The sequence below is a fragment of the Lutra lutra genome, chromosome 12, assembly GCF_902655055.1.
Source record: "Lutra lutra chromosome 12, mLutLut1.2, whole genome shotgun sequence".
NCBI lineage: Eukaryota > Metazoa > Chordata > Mammalia > Carnivora > Mustelidae > Lutra > Lutra lutra.
In genome coordinates this window covers 84,580,375-84,599,378 of record NC_062289.1, presented here as the reverse complement: position 1 = coordinate 84,599,378, position 19,004 = coordinate 84,580,375, and the positions used below count along the sequence as shown (strand labels likewise).

The following is a 19,004-nucleotide window of genomic DNA, read 5'->3' as shown; positions in this document are numbered from 1 at the left end:
GTAGTTCCAAAGTGTCAAGGCCACACGCCTCAGAAAAGGCTAAAGGATTGGGGGTTTTTGTTTTTGTTTTTGTTTTTTTACCTTGTAAATTGTGTCTCCACCCACCATAATGGGAGGATTATCCTTGACCTGTCCTCCTCCCCACCCACCACCACTCCCCACACCACGTCTGCTAAAGTTTGTCTTCTAGCTCTCTTCCAGATGTGGATATGTGATCCACTTCTCTCCATCACCACTGCTGTCATCAAAGCCGAGTCTCCATTATTTCTCAACCAGTTCACGTAACAGTGTCCCCCTCACTCTGTCTTGCGGTGTCTGTCACAGTCACTGGGAGCTTGGAAAAGCCCAGGTCCAGTGGTGTCACTCCCGTCCTCAGTCCATCCACGGCCTTCCAGATGAGGGCCAAGCCCTAGTGGCTCTCTGCCACCCTTCCCACCCACCGCCATCTCTTTGCCCACCTGGCCCCTACTTGCCTTCCCAACCTCATTTTTGCTCTTTTCTGTTCTCTGAACTACCATGTTTTGTGTGCCGTTCCAGTCTTAGGCTTTTCCAAGGCCTATCTCCTCTGCCCAAGCCTCTCGCCATCTCCCGGCTCACTCCCATTCTTTCTTCTAGTCCCAATCTGTGGACCTTAGTTTTTCAGAAACCAGCCCTCACGGCCCCCCTTCCCCGATGTACAGGCGCACACACACACGTGGAGTCAGTCCTCAGAGCACCCCCTGTGTGCTCAGGACACCTGTTGTGTTTATCATTGTCATTTGTCTTCCCCACCAGGTACCCCCTGTGTGCTCAGGACACCTGTTGTGTTTATCATTGTCATTTGTCTTCCCCACCAGGTACCGAGGCTCGTCAGGACAAGGATGTGGTGCCGATGTTCACTGCCACGCCCAGCCCAGAACCTGTGAGAATCCGGGAGAAGGGAAGGGGGCCACTAGCAGGTGCAGAGGTCAAGCTGGTGTAGATGTTGACCAAGGTGAAGAGGTTGACCCCTGAGAGTCCTTTTTCTTTTTTTTTTAAGATTTTATTTACTTATTTGACAGAGATCACAAGCAGGCAGAGAGGCAGGCAGAGAGAGAGGGGGAAGCAGGCTCCCTGCTGAGCAGAGAGCCCGATGCGGGACTCGATCCCAGGACCCTGAGATCATGACCTGAGCCGAAGGCAGTGGCTTAATCCACTGAGCCACCCAGTCGCCCTGAGAGTCCATTTTTAATATAAAACATCAACTCCAGCAATTGAGGTAGTAGGTATAAGAACAAACCTCTAACTGGCATTTAAAAGCCTTTCATCTGGATGTGGACGTGATTATTCTCCAGGACCCGTTTACTTTCTTTTCACATGTCAAGACCTGAATTTAGCCTCGTGTAAGACGATGTGAGTGCGCATGTCCTAAATTTCAGTAAGCATGCCTTTTACGTTTTTATTTCAGAAAAATCTCCCGCATACGGGAGTAGAGGGGCTAGTACAAGGATCCCCCACTTACTCATCGTCCACGTTAACAACTGCCAACTCGGGGCCAGTTTTGTTTCCTACGTAGCTCACCCCCGCCCCCATTGTTTGGAAGCAAGTCCCAGACACCATGTGGGTTTCATTTGTTAATAGTAAATGCACTTCTTAGTACCATTTACAGAAGCGCATATATGCCTGCCATTGTGGTCATTTAAAGGTTCCTGAAGGCTTTGTCAAAAGCTCCAAAGTCACAGTTAATAAGAAATCTGAGGACTGGGGAGTTCTTATTGATCAGATTTTCTGTTTCACTGAATCATTAGCTAGAAAACGCTTATTGTTTAAAGAGGCAAAAGCTTTCTAAGATAAGAGTCTACTTTCCTGCCTTAATGGGTATGGTGCAGCAAACAATCTAATCTCTTGATCTAGTCTGACTGATTTACTTTCCTGGGGGACGAGACCAAGCTGTGCCGGCAGGGTTCCATTACAGACTAGTGGTGAGAGTGAGGCCTGCGTGAGAGTGAGGCCTGCCTTCCCACCTGCCCCCTCACCTGTCTGGCAGCCCAGATCCCAGCCTGGGTGTCTCCTGCGTCCCCAGCCCACCCATCGGTGTCACTGAATGACCTCCACGGGGATATGTTCAAGCAGCTCCGGTTCTGTGCCACTTAGCCAGCACCCGCCGGGGCGCTGCCCAGCTGTGCCTTCTTTGCCCCAGTCTTTGATCAACACGTGTGTGTGGAAGGCTCAATTCGAACTCAGCTCGGAGAACACAGCAATGACTTTATTGGAGACAGTATCACTGTCTTGATACTGAGTGATGGGGGTAAGCACGGGGTGCCATGAGGTCATGAAGGCACGCCAGGAACCCATCCTGGGAGGGGCTAGAAAATGTCCCCGAGGTAGGTGGTGCCTGAGCCAGGAGCCGGCGGCGGGACAAGCAGAGGTCACTGGGCAAAGGGGCAGAGCCCTCAGGGAAAAAGAATGGGCTCCACTGGAGGCAAAGCTCCGCCCAGGGGACACCATCCATTGAGGGAGCCTCCCCCTCCACCTTCCCCGCTGGGGCTGGGGCTTTTTCTCCTTATCTCTCCTGCCTCTCCGATTCCCTTTTCCAATTGACTCACTCTCTAGGCACCGGTTGCTTGTCCTCAGGTCCATCTGCTTTAACCACCTTTCTTTAACTTTCAATTCCCCTGCTGGGGCCTGTTCATCCCCCAATATTCTGCATCTGGCTACGTGCTGTTGCCAGCCCCAGGGGCCAGCCGAGAGATTCTGATATCCCTCCTCATCTCTCTTCCCCGCCCAGGTTCTTCCGTCCCATCCAGTCACATCCCACCTCTAATCTGGGCTGAATCCTGTCAGTGAGCCCTCCAGGATAATCACAGGTCCACTCTTCTCCCCGCTGCCACTGCCACTACCTGGAGGGACACCATAACCTCCTGCACGTGCCACTTCCTGCTGCTCATCGCCAATCCTTCATAGATTTAGAGTGACCTTACTAAGACACTCAGGACACACTGTGTCCTTCCCCCTGCTCAGACTTCCAGTGGTTTCCTGTTGCATTTCGAATAAAGTCTGAACTCCTCACCATCTGGCCCCCTAACTGCTTGGGCGAATGACAGCCCTTTCTGGGCCTGAATAGTCCTCATCTAGAGAACGTGGATAAAAATCACACCCACCCAACCGGGTTGCTGGAGGATTAAGCGAGCCGGGTGTACAGTAAGCCCCTGTAGCGCGAGCTACTTTTGCTAATCTTCGTCTCTCTTCCCCACATTCTTCCCCCATTCCCAACACTGCACCCTCTCCCAACTCTCCTGGATTTTAACGTGCTACCCTTGAAGCCCATCCTCCTTTTCAGTACTCTGGGGTCATTCTGATTCTCCCTGCCGCACCGCATCCTGCTTGCTCCCTTTCATTCACTGAATCTAGTGTTGTGAATTCTTTCTGCAAAACGTCACCGACTGGGGTCCATTCCTTGCCGCGGAAACAGGCGGTATGGGTCAGAGCTGAGAAATATCCAATAGAACCTTCCTAGCTCACTCCGGTCTACAGTCAGGAAATAGCATTCAGCTTCCTAACCATTCATCCCTTTTTCAAAAACCTGCCCTCCTCCCAGCACTTCAGAACTTCCTGTTCTAGAATCAAGTCCCCAGTCCTTAGTGTGGCCTTCAATGGCCGACTCGCTCCATGTCACATCCCCGTCCGTTTTCATAGCCCAGGTCCCAGGCTAGATGCCTGCCCTGTGGTTATTTAGCTATGCCCTGAGCCGCCCTCCCTCTGTGCCTGGCCAACAGTCCCTGCCCCTGGAATCCCTTGTGCTCTGTCCCTCTCTGTGGCCTGCCCTGGCCCACCCCACTTTGGTCTTTGAACTTACCACCAGTGTTCCACGTGTCACCTCTGCCACACGCCACCTTCTCTTGGTAATGTAACTGTCAGAATTACACACACACACACACACAACACCCGCCTAAGGACAGGGACCAACATCTCAGTTTATCAGCCATCTACCATCACACGCAGTTTCTGTGTCCTGGGCACGAGTCAGCTCATGGTTTAAGTCATATCTACCACTGCCCTGCCGGGGCGATGCAACACTGTATGAAATGGGTACTGTTATCATCCCACTTTAGAGATAAGGAAGTTGACGGTGTAGAGAAGCCCACCAACTTGCCCAGCGGCTTCTCACCAAGTGCAGATTGGTGCTCTAGGACTGGGTGTGTCTGACAGCAGCAGCAGGCGCCACCCCCAGCCAGAGAGTTTCACATTATCCCGATTTGTATCCTCAAGAGGCCCTATGTGGTCCCTAGACTGCTCTCCTCCTTTTCCACAGGAGAAAACCAAGGCTTCCCTTTCATGATAAGAACTCAACAAACGGGAGTAGAAGGGAACAGCCTCAACCTGATAAAGGCATCTGCGAAGACCCCACAGCTAACACACTGAGTGGTGGAAGGCTGAAAGCTTTCCATCTGAGACGGGTACAAGACTCAACACGGTCCTGGAGGGCCTTGTCAGCAGTTAGGCAATGCATAGAACTACAACACATTCCAACTGGAAAAAAAAAAAAAAAAAGGAGTAAAACTATCTCCATGTGCAGATGCCATCCTATATGTAGAACACCCCGAAGGACACACGGGCCCACGGGAACCTTGGGAGAGCCAGTAAATGAGTTCAGCAAGGTCCCAGGCAGGAGGAAAGATCAGTACACAAAAATGAGCTGCATTTCTGGACACGAGCAATAAACACCCCAAAAGTGAAATTAAGAAAACAACTCCATGTACAGTAGCATCAAAAAGAATAAAATACTTAGGAATAAGTTTAACCAAGGAAGTGTAAGACTGTTACACTGAAAACTACAGGCCAGAGTTGAGGTGTGTTAGCCATAAAAAGGAGGGAGGCACTGACCCATGCTACGACGTGGACGGACCTCAAAAATGCCATGCTACGTGGGAGGAGCCCACAGACAAAAAGGCTACACAGTGTATGATTCTGTATATGGAATACCCAGAATACGTAAATCCATGGGGACAGAAAGCAGACTGGTGTTGCCAGGGCCAGTGAGGGTGGGGGGAGGAGAGCAGCAGTGACGGCTTCACCGGTATGGCGCTTCCTTTTTGGGGTGGTGATGATGTTTTGAAACTTAATATGGGTGGTGGTTACATGACACTGAACGTACTAAATGCCAGTGAAATCATACACTTCAAGATGGTTCATTTTATGTTGCATGATTTTCACCTCAATTTAAAAATGTTGAAGGAGGGGCGCCTGGGTGGCTCAGTGGGTTAAGCCGCTGCCTTCAGCTCAGGTCATGATCCCAGAGTCCTGGGATCGAGCCCCACATCAGGCTCTCTGCTCAGCGGGGAGCCTGCTTCCCCTCTCTCTCTGCCTGCCTCTGCCTACTTGTGATCTCTCTCTGTCAAATAAATAAATAAAATCTTAAAAAAAAATGTTGAAGGAAATTAAAGACAACCTAAATAAATGGAAAGTCACTCTGTGTTCACGGACTGGAAGACAACATTGTCAGATGGCAGCACTCCCCAAAGTGATCTACAGACTCAAGGCAATCCTGGTCAAGATTATAATTACCCCTTCTGCAGAAATGAACAAGCTGATTTAAATATTCAGAGCAGCATTATTCGTAATAGCCAAATATCGAAACAATCCAAATGTTCTTGAACAGATGAACAAATAAAATGTGGCATACCGGGGCGCCTGGGTGGCTCAGTGGGTTAAGCCGCTGCCTTCAGCTCAGGTCATGATCCCAGGTCCTGGGTTCGAGCCCCGCGTCGGGCTTTCTGCTCAGCGGGGAGCCTGCTTCCTCCTCTCTCTCTGCCTGCCTCTCTGCCTGCTTGTGATTTCTCTCTGTCAAATAAATAAAATCTTAAAAAAAAAAATGTGGCATACCCGTACGATGGAATGTTACTCCATCATAAAGAGGAATGAAGTACTCTCACCTGCTATATGGGTGAATTGAAAACGCTATGCTAAGTAGAAGAAGCCAAATAAAAAAGGCCACATATTATACAGTTCTGTTTATATGAAGTGCCCAGAATAGGCAAATCCTTAGAGACCGAAAGTAGGTTAGTAGAGGGGCCCCTGGCTGGCTCAGTCGGTGGAGCATGTGACTCTTGATCTCAGGGTTGTGAGTTAGAGCCTCACGCTGGGTGTGAATATTACTAAAAATAATAAATAGATAAACTGTAAAAGAGAAAAGTAGCTTAGTGGTTTCCAGGGGCTGGAAGAATGGGGAATGACTGCTAATGGGAACAGGGCTTCTTTTAGGGGTGATGAGAATGTTCTAGAATTAGGTTACAGGGATAGTTGCACAACTCTGTGAAGATGTATATACACACGCACTACCAAACTGCATACTTTAGAGAGATGACATAATCCATCTAAGGTCCCATCACATACAGTAAGTAGAGGACCAGAAGCTGGAGCCCAAGACCATCTGCTCATGGCACCAGTGGCTGTTGGAGGCAGAAGGTTTCTGGGGTCCATGAGTAAGCAAATTAAGAAAGCCGAGATCTGAAAGAGCCTCAGGATTGTCATTCTTAAGAGTCCTTCTCATTGCGAAGTACTGTAGTTTGGGATAGTTCACAGAAGGGCTGGAGGTAGGAGTACCGCATGGGTTTACACTGAAGTCGGTTGTACAGGACAAGGAATAACCGCGCCCGGTTGGGCTGCTCTGGCCGTGCCTTTCAGCTGGGAGTCTGAAGAGCAGATGGAGAGCGGTCAGCAGTGGATGCTAGGCTAATTTCAGAGATCAGGGGTCAGAAGTCAACCCACTGTCACAGTGAACAGCCTTGGGGTGGCCTTCAAACGCTCCGTTTTCATCCCGTTTTTCTCACACTGCTATTTCAACATTTGAAATTGTGTTTATCTTACTGGTTCCTAAAATAATACATACCGGTTTCAGAATAGTTGGTAAAGTACATAAAAATAGAAAGAAAATGACCCCGGTCCCTAAGGATACCTTTTCCCAGGCCTGCTCCCTGTCCATATAGGCGATTTACGAGACTTGCCCAGTAATAGACCCCGAAATCCATCCACCCATCAGGCAGGGGCCCTGCCTCCCACCGGCCTCTCCCAGCCAGTGACCATGGCAGCGATGCTGAGGCGGGCTCCTTCCCGAGGGCCACGAGGCTCCTCTGGCAAGTGACCCTGCAGATTTCCCGACAGCCTCGCCCATGTCTCTTAGAGAAGCACTTGATTCTGAGAGGCTGCCGCCAGCCCCTCTTCTTCCCTCTCTCCGGCCCCCACCGGCTTGGCTGCTGTGGAGCCTTTGTGTGGGGAGTCCCAGCACCACGTCTGCTCCTGGGGGGACCCGCACTGACCCAGATTTCCCGGCCCGTTTCTGACATCACTGATGCTATTGGACCCCGCGCGTATGCGTGTGCGCGTGTGTGCGGGCGCGTGCGTGTGCACCTGTGTATGTGCGTGTGTGCGCACGCGCGCGCGTGTGCACGCATGCGCACGCGTGTTGGTCCCACCCCGGTCTGTGGTCAGCTCCTTAGGGAAGTACCGCGGGATAGAACAGCAGGAGAGGCTTCCCGGTGAGGGAGGGAATCCTCTCAGGAGAGCGGTACCCACTTCTGAAAGGCTGAGGACGCCTTCCTCCTCGCCGCCTCGCAGGCAAGCCTTATCATGTGTAAAACCTCTGCTGATTTGACCTGCTGTTTATTTGCCTTTCTTGGTTACTAGTGAGGTTCAGTCTAGTTTCACATCTAGCAGTGACTTGATTTCCTATTGTACATTTAACCACTGCGCTGTCTTCTCTCTCCTCCTCCTCTCGCTCGCTATCTGATCGCCCCTTCTATTTCCTTTTTATTTTTCCTCTCACCTCTTAATTCTCCAGAACAAGAAGATGACATTGCGTAAAAGTGCTTTTCTTAGAGCTTTATATTGCCTGTTCTTCCTTTATAAATTGCTCACGTTTAAGCCTTTGCTCAGCCTCAGAGAGTTCCCCCGAAACAAGGAAGTCATGTTAATCATATCATGTTAGTTATTGTTTCTCTGTGACTCTTGACCATTTGCTTTCCTTTCCTCTGTGAGTCAGTGGCACTGGATTTTTTTTTTTTTTTCAAGATTTTATTTATTAGAGAGAGAGCGAGCACAAGCGGGGTGGGGGGGAGTGGCAGAGGGAGAAGCCGACTCCCCGCTGAGCAGGGAGCCTGACGGACTGGATCCCAGGACTCAGCGATCATGACCTGAGCCAAAGGCAGACTTTCACCAACTGAGCCACCCAGGTGCCCCGGGATATTTTTTAAGACATTATTTTGGAGTGTTTTGATCATAAAACATATTGAGGAAATGATTTGGTGGAGGAGATATTAAACTTGTGACAAAATGCCAAGATCTGCTTGTCTTTTTGCCTCTTTCTAGGTTTTGGCAGATTATCACTGAAAGAAATTCTTGTTAGCTGAAATCCAGGTAACTTAGGTGCCAAAGCTTTATTTACCTCATCAGTGAAGGAATAAGTCAGCCCAGCACAACTGGCTCAAAGGACAATTCAAGAAGGTCGTATCTCTCTCTCATCTGTCCCTCCATCCTCAGTGAGGGAAATCAGCACTGGAACAAAAAGATAAGGTAGATGTTCAACTGGCCTCACGGTCAGTAAAACCATCACCCCTGGGCTTACTTCTCTACTAGCTAGGAATGATTTGTACCTTACCAATTTTCTACAGATTTCTATATATCCTACAGATTTCTACAATTCCTACAAACTCATAGGCTCTGGGACCTCATTCCTAAAGAAATCATGCCAAAGTCCCATCTCCTGAGAGCACTGCTGTCCAATAGAACTTTCTGTGATGTGGGACTTGATCCCAGGACCCTGAGATCATGAGCCGAGCCAAAGGCAGAGGCTTAACCCACTGAGCCACCCAGGCGCCCCTGGATTTTTAAAAATCTTTTATTTTAGAATAGATTTAGTTATGCAGAAAAGTTATAGATAATACAGAGCTCTCATATACCCTTCTCCCAGCTTCTCCTAAATGGGAATATCTTACACAACCGTGGTACATTTATCAAAACTATGAAATTAACACAAGTACAGGCTTAATTTGGATTTTCACCCATTTTTTTCCACTAATGTCCTTTATTAGGATCCCGTCCAAGATTACACTCAACCCCTGTGTCTCCCTGGTCCCCAGGTGGAGACCCTTGTGTCCTCCCTTGGTTTTCCTGACTGTGACACTTTTGAAGAGTTGTGGTCAGGAATTTGGTAGAATATCCTTTGATTCGGATTTGCCTGGTGCTTTCTCACAAAGGGGCCAGTCACGGATTTGGGGGAAGAGCCCCACAGAGGTGAGGAGCCGCCCTTCCCATCGGGGCTGCTGTCACCTCTATGCACCACTGTCTGCTCTCCTGTGCTCCGTGTTTTGGAAGCAAGTCACAGATCCAGTCTGCTGTCATGGAGAAGGGAGTTCCCCTCCACCTCTTGGAGAGGGAATATCAAGGAATTTGTAGACACAAGTTAAAACTGCCAAATGAGGGCGCCTGGGTGGCTCAGTGGGTTAAAGCCTCTGCCTTCAGCTTAGGTCATGATCTCAGGGTCCTGGGATCGAGCCCTGCATCGGGCTTTCTGCTTAGCAGGGAGCCTGCTTCCTCCTCTCTCTCTCTGCCTACTTGTGATCTCTGTCAAATAAATAAATAAAATCTTTAAAAAAAAAACTGCCAAGTGACTAGTAAATATTTGTGGGAAGATCCTTTGATGTTATGCAAATTTCCTGTTTTTTTTTCAGTTCACTCATTTATTTTATTTTATTTTTTAAAGATTTTATTTATTTATTGGAGGGGGGTGAGAGAGAGAGAGAGAGTGAGCACAATTACAGAGGGAGAGGGAGAAGCAAACCCCCAGCTGAGCAGGGAGCCTGCCGCCAGGCTCGATCGCAAGACACTGGGAGTCAAAGAGAGTCAAAGACAGCCGCTTAACCGACTGAGCCACCCAGGTATCCCTCACTCATTAAATTTAGCCTTCATGGGGCTCCTGGGTGGCTCAGTGGATTAAGCCGCTGCCTTCGGCTCAGGTCATGATCTCAGGGTCCTGGGATTGAGTCCCGCATCAGGCTCTCTGCTCGGCAGGGAGCCTACTTTCCCCCCTCTCTCTCTGCCTGCCTTCTGCCTACTTGTGATCTCTGTCTGTCAAATAAATAAATAAAATCTTAGAAAAAAAATTTAGCCTTCATCTGTGGAAACTGCCTGCAGCAATTAGGACTGAGGTGTTGTTTTCTTCCTTCCTTCCTTCCTTCCTTCCTTCCAGATTTTACTTTTAAGTAATCTTTACACCCAGCATGGGGCTCAAACTTACAACCCGAACATCAGGTTGCATGCTCTACTGACTGAGCCAGCCAGGTGCCCCAGGGCTCACATGTTCTAAAGGTGATTTTCTCTTTCCCTCATTCCTTCAATGTTAATTAATTGGAATTCTGTAAGGAACATTTGTCCTTTTTCCTCCCTTTATTTATATCACTACAGAATAGTGGATATTAGTTTTACTCTTTAGAAGGACACATGGTCATCTTTTTGCCTTGTTTCCCAGTTTGGGGATAATTTTTCTAATAACAGTAAATGTGTTCTGATATAGGACAATAAAAAAGAATGATAAATGACCACCACGGTGGATGTTTTTGGAAAGATTGACCAAAACACTGTTATCAAAGGCTATAATGTATGGACGCTTAGGAGCCCTGTGTAGGACTGAAGGAGAGAAAACCCCATAAGACTGAGAATGAGAATTCCAGGGCTGAGTGGCATGTCTCAGAGTCCTAACCTCATCCCCCCGATACAAGAACTTGGGAAAATCATACTGTCTCTTTGGACCTCAGTCTCCCCCCAAATAAGATGAAGATGAAGGTATTGGTCAACTCAGGATCAGGGTTTCTCAGGCTTGAGCGTGCTTAGCAATCACCTGGAGGTTTGGTTAAAACCCAGATCACTGGCTGCACCTCCAAAGTGTCTGATCCAGCAGGTGTGAGGGGGGGACTCGTGGCTGTGCCCTTGTAACACGTTGCCAGATGATGCTGATGCCACTGGTCCGGAGACCACGCTTTGAGAACCATTAATCCAGAGGCTCTCAAAGACCCATTCACAACTTTGGACTCAACATTTATTCAACTGGTAAAATCTTTGGGCTTGGCTCTGAAAAAGTTATGGATGCAATTGTGGAACAGCACTTTGCAGGGGTAGAGGCACTGGAAATCCAGCATGGAAACATGCAGAGGACCCTTGAGGGATTGTTGGGTACTAGTCATGCCGTGACGTGCTTCAAAGACCCAGTCTAGAGAGGGACAAATGTCGGGCAGAGTGGTGAAGGGCAAGCTTGAGTCCGGGTCCCAGCCCTGAACACCTGTGTGGCCTTGGGCAAGTGGCTAAAGGACTCCTTGCCTCAGTTGTCCTCACCTATAAAAATAGGACAGTAATGGTACTTACATGACCTAGCATAAAGAAAATGGTCGTCGCTGCTGGAATTACTATTTTTTTACTACTGAGCCTTTTCAGTGGGGGAGAAGTACCAGTGAGAACAGTGGTCTCCACTTCCACAGCGTGTCCCATGCTCCCTCAGCCCTAACACCACCCAGCTTGGATTCCCAGCCACTCATGTTAACCCCCTTACTAAATCCAAAACAGGTTATGAGAAAAATTCAATATAATTTATTAAATAATTCCCGAGGGTTCCTTCAAGGAACATTAACAACTCTGAATACAATAAAACCAATAAATTAACATAGGTGCCCCCTCCTGCCTTCACAGAAGCATAATGAGGATAAGATTTAAGTCTGCAGAAGAAAGGCATTCTGTAAATACAAGAGCGATAACAGTGACCTAACCTGAAGTCTTTTCAAGTTAATTCACACATTTATACCTCAGTCCTCCCAAGACTAGCTCGTCTGGGGATTCGCTGAGATTATTTATTAGAATAATTTACTTGACAACTCAAAGCAGAGCTGTCGCACTTGGCTGTCAGTCGTATTGTCTCAAGGCTTCATACATGTCCACTGTTCCAAAAGGAAGAGGTTCAACCCAATGGCCTTGCATGACCTACTGGGGTCCGGGGTTCAGTGATTTAAACGCACGTTCCAGGCACGCCGAGAACTGTTGTAAAATCGTCAAGATGAAGCTTTTACTTTCAAAGGTATCTGCAGGCACAGGAACTTCTGTTTCTGGCTCGTGTTGAAATTTGAGTTTGTCGAGCTGTTCTGTGATTTTATCGATCATGTTCTTGTCTGATAATGGTTTGATCGCCCTGAAATAAGGCAGGATGGCTGAGCTGTTGATCCGTAGTGGCTGGGAATCAGAGGTGAGACACGGCAGCAGGAAATGATTGGATTCCGGCACCCCTGTCTCTCTCTTCAGCTGTGGAATGAGGCGGAGAACTGGGTGAGCATTAGGTTTGCAGTAATAGCTAGAAGCCCCAGTGCTAACGTCTGAATGCTCCCTCTGCGATGGGCTGGGATGGGGGAGTACGTCCCCCTGCCATCTCTCGTAATAGGTTCCACGAACCTGTGAGGCTGTGATCATCACTATTTCCCTTCCCAGAAGAAACGAAAGCTCCATTCATTAGCAGAGCTGGCCCTGTCAAGTGGCAGGCCTGGAACTCTCACCCATGCCAGCAGCAGTCCCAAAGACGATGCCCATAACCGCCGCTCCATCCTGCCTCCCCTGCCCCTCCGCCCAAGGCCTTCACAGACCCCTAGAATCTTCTCTTAGCTGCCCAGGGGCTCAGAGAGCTGGGGAAGAGGAGAGCATCTGGGTTTCCTTCTTGCTTCTTGCTCTTTGTGACTCTGTGTTAGAGCCCGTGTATCCCCAGCTCACTGAGGGGGGATATGCATGTCTGGAAAGGCCTCCAAGATGCCAGGGAGGGTTTTTCCAAACATACCATGGACTCCAGACCAGGCTCTCTCCTGTCTCTCTTCCTAAGGACTAAGAGCTTTTGGATTCACCTGAAATGCTGAGAACACCTCCCTAGCCTGAACTGCCTAGTCACCTTGGCGGGTAGCGAGGCGTCTGTTAACAACCAAGGCTAAGGTTTACAGGTCAGGGTGGAAGGGAAGAGCCAGGCCAATTTGATGAGTCGTTTCCAGGTTTTGGTTTTTATTTGTTTGTTTAAGCAAAGCTGCCCACGAGGTTCTATCTTGATCACGGCTCTGAGAAAACGAGAGCTTTCACATTGATTCAGCCTCAGACTTTCCCGCCAGTGGGGTTGGGCTCAGAAGAGCCTCAGCAAAAGCAGGCTGGGTCTTAATTAAACAACAAAGTAGTACACACGCAGATGCTAATTTGTTAACTGCTCTTCTCTGCAGTAAGAGAGATTCTCTGAGACCCAGATGAGGAGCTTAACGTCCTGAATTCACTGAGTTCACATTTATAGCTTCCGTTGATGTTCGAGGCTCCCTAGTGGGTTCCTAAATGGTCAAGCAAGATGGCCCATCTCTAAAGATACGCTTCAGGCAGGAAAATCCACGTCATCCTGCCATGAACCAAACATGCTGGGGATGAACAGAACCTACAGTAGATGAGAAGTGTTTGAATTTCAGGCTGTCTGGGCTAATCTCTGCCTCCGACCCTCATAGAAAGTCCATCATAGCCTGGCTCATTGTTCCCGTCCCTTTCTGGTGTATCCACAGCCCTAGCTTCGGGTCTGAAAAGAGGAGGCTTCTTCTGGGGGCAACAGAAGGCATTTTAAAGAAATGGCCCAGAGAAGAATTCTGTAGGACACTCACGTAGTCTTCCAAAAGTCCCTTCGACAAGTGCTGTAATTCCAAGATGATTTTCCGAACATCGCGTGGTTGTAGCCCTTGGACGGGCGCTGCATGGGAGGTCATCGAAGTTTCCATGCAGCAGAGCAGGAACAGGGCGAACCTGGCGGGTGCTGGAGAAAGAGAGACGCCGTGAGACGCAGGATCTGATACCGCCTGCCCGCCCCAGCTGCCACCACCGCTGGCTGAGCCCCTCCAGAGTCTTCCCCTCTTTCTGAGGAGACAAAGCCGTGCCCACAGATGGGGCAGCAGGACCCGGCAATACCTGCGTGGGAGAGCATGGCGAGAGAGCGCGCAGCCTGCCTCGGCAGCAGCCTCCGGTCAGATGTGCTCGCCATGGTCCTCAGGAGAGATATAAAGGGCCGCTCGCAGCGGGGAAAAGCACAATCAACGTCCCGCCCATGGCAAAATCATAGCTCAGTTTTTCTCCAGAAAACACTCAAAATTCTGCGGCCCAAAGTTGGGCGAAATCAGGGCTGGAAGGAAGCGCTGAGGTTACCCTCAAGGTGGGCAGATGCCTGACTCAGTACACACACACACAGGAAGGCACACGCATCTTTGCCATTTCTTCTGGGAAAAAGCTTATTGATTTGACTAGAAGAAATTCTGAAGCCCAGATTTGATAGACGTAACTGCCCAGGAACAGGTGATTTACAGGAGTTGAGGGCGAGTGCCCCATAGGGAATTTCTGGGGAGGTCACGGTGAGGGTGTGTAGGTGTCAGGCTGGCGTGAGGTTTTCAAAAATGTATTACCTTTGTAAATGTCTGAAGCATGCCCCTGCCAGTGCGCGGGGATGGCCCCATGACCACTATGAATGAGGTGAGTCAAGGCCTTGCCTCCACTGTTTCGGCCTTGAACATGGTTGGATTCTCAGCTGTGCCTTGGAAGCAGCAAGGTCTAGAACCAGAATCCGTGCTCCTGGGTGATTTGCTGAAGGCACTTATTCCTATTTTGAATGCCAACGTTGACCAGGAACTCCTCTAGGGTCTTGGGGAAGGTGGCCAAGAAGTTAGACAAGGTCCGTGCCCTGGTAAAGCTGGCGTTCCAGCAGACAGCGGGCAGACAGTAAGCTATAGGAATAACAAGAAGGTGTAAGGTAGTGATAAGAATTATGAAAATAAAGCAAGGTGATGGGATCGAGACCGGTGGGTGAGATACTTTAAGTCAGGTGATAAGGAATAGTGTCTCTGGGGAGGTGTGTGCTGTGGGAATCTCTGGGGAAAGCGTGCTCCTAGAATGGAGGATTCTAGTGCAAAAGTGAGCTTGGTGTGGCCAAGAAGGCCACTGGGGCAAAGTGAGGGCTGGGGAGGGCGGTAGGGAGGTGGGCAGAGGCCAGGTCACAGAGGACCTTCTGAGGCTGTGTTAAAGAACTTGGGTTTTACCCCAAGTGTGACAAGGCACCGCCGAATGGCTCTAGGGAGGGGAATGTAGAATCTGGTGTGCTTTCAGAAGTGAGAATTAGAGCGGCTGCTAAGTGGAGAATGGATTGTGTGAACCCAGGATGGAAGCAGAGGAGCCATTGGGAGGCTATGTGGCTGTCCAAGTAGAGATGATGGTGGCTTAGACCAGGGTAGAGTGGATGGGGGTGGCGTCCACAGAACTGGCTGATGGACTTACGTGGAGGTGAATCCAAGGGAGGAATCAGGGATGACTCCTGGGGTTTTGATGAAGCCACTGGGTGGTTGATACGCAGAGAGGAAAAAGAAGTCTAGAGAAGGGAAGCTGAGAGTCCTGTCTGGAATGAGTTAAGGTCAGGATGCCCTCTGAGCATCTACTCAACGTCAAGTTAGCCGCTGACTAGGAATCAAGAGCACAGGGACAAGGTCAGGCCGGGACCATCCACAGAATTCAAGATTCACAATGGAAGAGAGAGCTGGGAACCCCCCTCCCACCGTTAAACCCAGGCCCTCTTCTAGCCCCTGCTGTCTCTTTCATCTTCTTCTCCAAGCTTCTTGACAGAAGGGTCTACACACACTTTACTTCACTTCCCAAACCACCACAATATGGTTCTAACCTAACAACTTATTCAAAATCCTCTAGCCAAGTCCACCGTAGGCAGAATTTTGCCCACGTGACTTTCACCCTCTGATGTTAACTCCCCTAATTTTGTGACATTATAGGGACTTTGCAGATATAATTAAGGTTATTAATCAGCTGACCTGAAGATAGGTTGTTTGCCAGGTGGATCCAGTGTAGTTACACAAACCCTTAGATACAAAAGGAAAGCAGAGAGACTGGAAGCAGGAGAAAGACTCAGTTGGCATTGCTGGTCTACAGAGGGAGGCACCAGGTGGAAAGCATGAGAAGAAGATGAATTTGGTCAAGAACCATGAGTTGGAGGAAGACAATGGGCCCCAACTACGGCTCTGACTTTAGGCTGATAACACCCTGCGCGGAGAATCCGGTTACTCCACACTGGACTTGTAACACACGGGGGGGGCGCCTGGGTGGCTCAGTGGGTTAAAGCCTCTGCCTTCGGCTCAGGTCATGATCCCAGGGTCCTGGGATGGAGACCCGCTTCAGGCTCTCTGCTCCGCAGGGAGCCTGCTTCCTCCCCTCTTTCTCTGCCTGCCTCTCTGCCTACTTGTGATCTCTCTCTGTCAAATAAAATCTTTAGAAAAAAAAATTTCTAACACACGGAAGCTGTGGGACGGTAGCTTTGTAGGTTTAAACTGCTGAGTCTATGGTATTTGTTACAGCAGCAACTGAGAAACGATAAAATCTCCAGTGGCCCCGTGTTGCCAGCATTACTTGGTTCTCCTCAGCCTTCCTTTTACTTGACCCCTCCATGACTCTCAGTAATGCCAGCCACTTTCTCCTTAAAAACCTCTTTTTCCTCTTATTCCATGACAATATTATCCTGACACATTGTGGCCCTCTGACAGTGCCTCCTCGGGCCAAATCATCTTCCGGCCTGGTCCTTTAGTAGGTGTGTCTCCAAGGGCCCCACCCTTGATGGTCCTCACACTTTAAGGTCTCTCTCAAACTCCAGATCTAAATGTCAGGTCAGCCATTGGCTAGGAATCAAGGGCACAGGGACAAGGTCAACAGCTCTGAACACCTCCACCTGAATGCCCCACCCTTGACATGTCCAAAACCCAAGCATCTGAACCAGGGTAATAATGATGCTGGAGATGAATGGATGTGAAGGGACTGGGGAAATCTGTAGGAGGCAAAATTCACAGGAGATGGTAGTTGACCATATATGGGGCTGGTGGAGAGGGAAGAGGTGAGGACTGCTTCTGGGTTTGTGGTTTGGGCAACTAGACTGACCGGAGGTGCTACAGAGAGGACCACAGGGCTCAGGTGAATGAGGAATTCAGTTTTGACACAGTGAGTTAGAAGCGTCAGGGAACTCTCAGGGGAAGATGTACAGTGAGCCACTAGGCATTTGGATCTGCAGCTTGAAGGAACTGTAGACATGGCTGTCCTATCTGCGTACTGTGCCATCTTTGAGTGCCATCTGCACATTGTGGTTGAGAAAACTGTAAGCCTACCAGAGATAAGCAGTGAGAGACATGTGAGGTAAGTGTGGAGGCCAGTGGTACACCTCTGGCCACAGAATAGGGAGAGGAAGATGACAGTCTAAAATGCTGAGAAGGCACTCTTGAGAGGGAGAGAAATGTACTAGAAAACCTGTCATGGAGCAAGATAAAAGTGGTTTTCAAGAAGGCTAATGCGATCAGCACCATCATGAGCCATGGAGAGGTCAAGTAAGATAAAGGCTGAAGAGAGGCACTAGGTTTGGCAACATGAGGTCACTGGGAACTTTGCTGGAGGAGATTGAGTAAGTAGTTGGGAGTAGGAGCTATATTGCAGCCGTTTGGGAAGGGAAAAAGTGCACGCAGACTGCTCTGTCAAGAATCCTTGAATAAGAGGAGGAAAGAGGGGCGTCTGGGTGGCCCAGTGGGTTGAGCCTCTGCCTTCGGCTCAGGTCATGATCTGAGGGTCCTAGGATAGAGCTCCGCATGGGGAAAAAAAATCTCTGCTCAGCAGGGGGCCTGCTTCCACCTCTCTGTACCTCTGCCTGCCTCTCTGCCTACTTGTGATCTCTGTCAAATAAATAAAAAAATTTTTAAAAGAAAGAAGAGGAAAGAGACAGCAGTGGTTGGAGGGCCCTTGTGGTGGTGAGGGGTTCCCAGCTGTTCCTTCTGTTGGGCATTAGGATCTGCAGACCACTCAGGGTAGACCTCTTCCCTGGGCTCCTGACTCTTATCCAACTGTTGACTTGACATGGAGATGCCAGTGGGCATCTTGAACTTAACTCAGTCCAGACAGGACTCTTGATTTCCCCTCCCCAGACTTATTTTCCCTCACTGCACAGCAGCTACCCGGTTTCATCAAAATCCCAGGAGTCATCCCAGATTCGTCTCTTTGATTTGTTTATATTACTCATGGATATTTATCTTATTCTTTAATGACATGTGACTTTTTTTTTGTCTTATAGTCCAGTTTTGGAGAATTTTTGTAATAATAGTAAAGGTGTTCTGACAGAAGGCAGAAAGGATGATAGATGTCCACCATAGTGGGTGTTTTCAGAAGGATCACATCAATAAATTGGACTTCCTCAAAGTTAAAATGTTTGGTCTTCTAAAAGACACTGTTTAGAGGATGAAAAGACAAGAGTAGACTGAAAGAAATATATTTGATGAAATATAGAAAGATGCTCAAGCTCAGTTTTATTAGAATTAGGCAATTGTTTCTTTAAAATGACACCAAAGCACAAGCAATATAAGAAAAATAGATAGATTACACTTCATTGAAATTAAAAACTTTTGTGGGTAAAAGGACACTATCAAGTAATTGAACAGACAGGGGCGCCTGGGTGGCTCAGTGGGTAAAGCCTCTGCCTTCAGCTCAGGTCATGATCTCAGGGTCTTGGGGTTGAGCCCCACAGAGGGCTCTCTGCTCAGCAGGGAGCCTGCTTCCCCCTCTCTCTGCCTGCCTCTCTGCCTGCTTGTGATCTCTGTCTGTTGAATAAATAAATAAAATCTTAAAAAAAAAAGAAATTGAAAAGGCAACCACAGAACAGGAGAAAATATTTGGAAATTATATGTAAAAGCGGGGCCCAATATCCAGGATATATATATATATATATATATATATATATATATATATATATATATATATTAAAAAAAACCTTTACAACTCAACAATTAAAAGACAAAAAAAAATGTTTATATGACCAAAAGATTTGAATAGACATTTCTCCAAAGATATACAAATGGCCAAAAAGCACATGAAGAGATGCTCCATATTATTACGAGTCAGGCATTAGGGAAAAGCAAATAGAAACCACAATAAGA

General features: G+C 48.5%; 1 protein-coding gene across 1 annotated transcript; it reads right to left on the bottom strand.

Moving 5' to 3' along the window:
• Positions 1-11,757: 11,757 nt before the first annotated feature.
• IL31 (interleukin 31) lies at positions 11,758-14,035 on the bottom strand. The gene is made up of 3 exons (XM_047696514.1): positions 13,963-14,035; positions 13,662-13,810; positions 11,758-12,294 (listed from the first exon to the last, which is right to left on the bottom strand). Exons 1-3 carry the CDS (start codon positions 14,033-14,035, stop codon positions 11,980-11,982), a joined length of 537 nt encoding a protein of 178 aa, XP_047552470.1. The 3' UTR covers positions 11,758-11,979.
• Positions 14,036-19,004: the final 4,969 nt, after the last annotated feature.

Coding starts and splice junctions, on each gene's coding strand:
- IL31 (XM_047696514.1), bottom strand. CDS start 14,035: ATGGCGAGCACATCTGACCGGAGGCTGCTGCCGAGGCAGGCTGCGCGC. Junction 13,811..13,962: donor CGCCATGCTCTCCCACGCAG/GTATTGCCGGGT, acceptor CTCTTTCTCCAG/CACCCGCCAGGTTCGCCCTG. Junction 12,295..13,661: donor AGGGACTTTTGGAAGACTAC/GTGAGTGTCCTA, acceptor CTCATTCCACAG/CTGAAGAGAGAGACAGGGGT.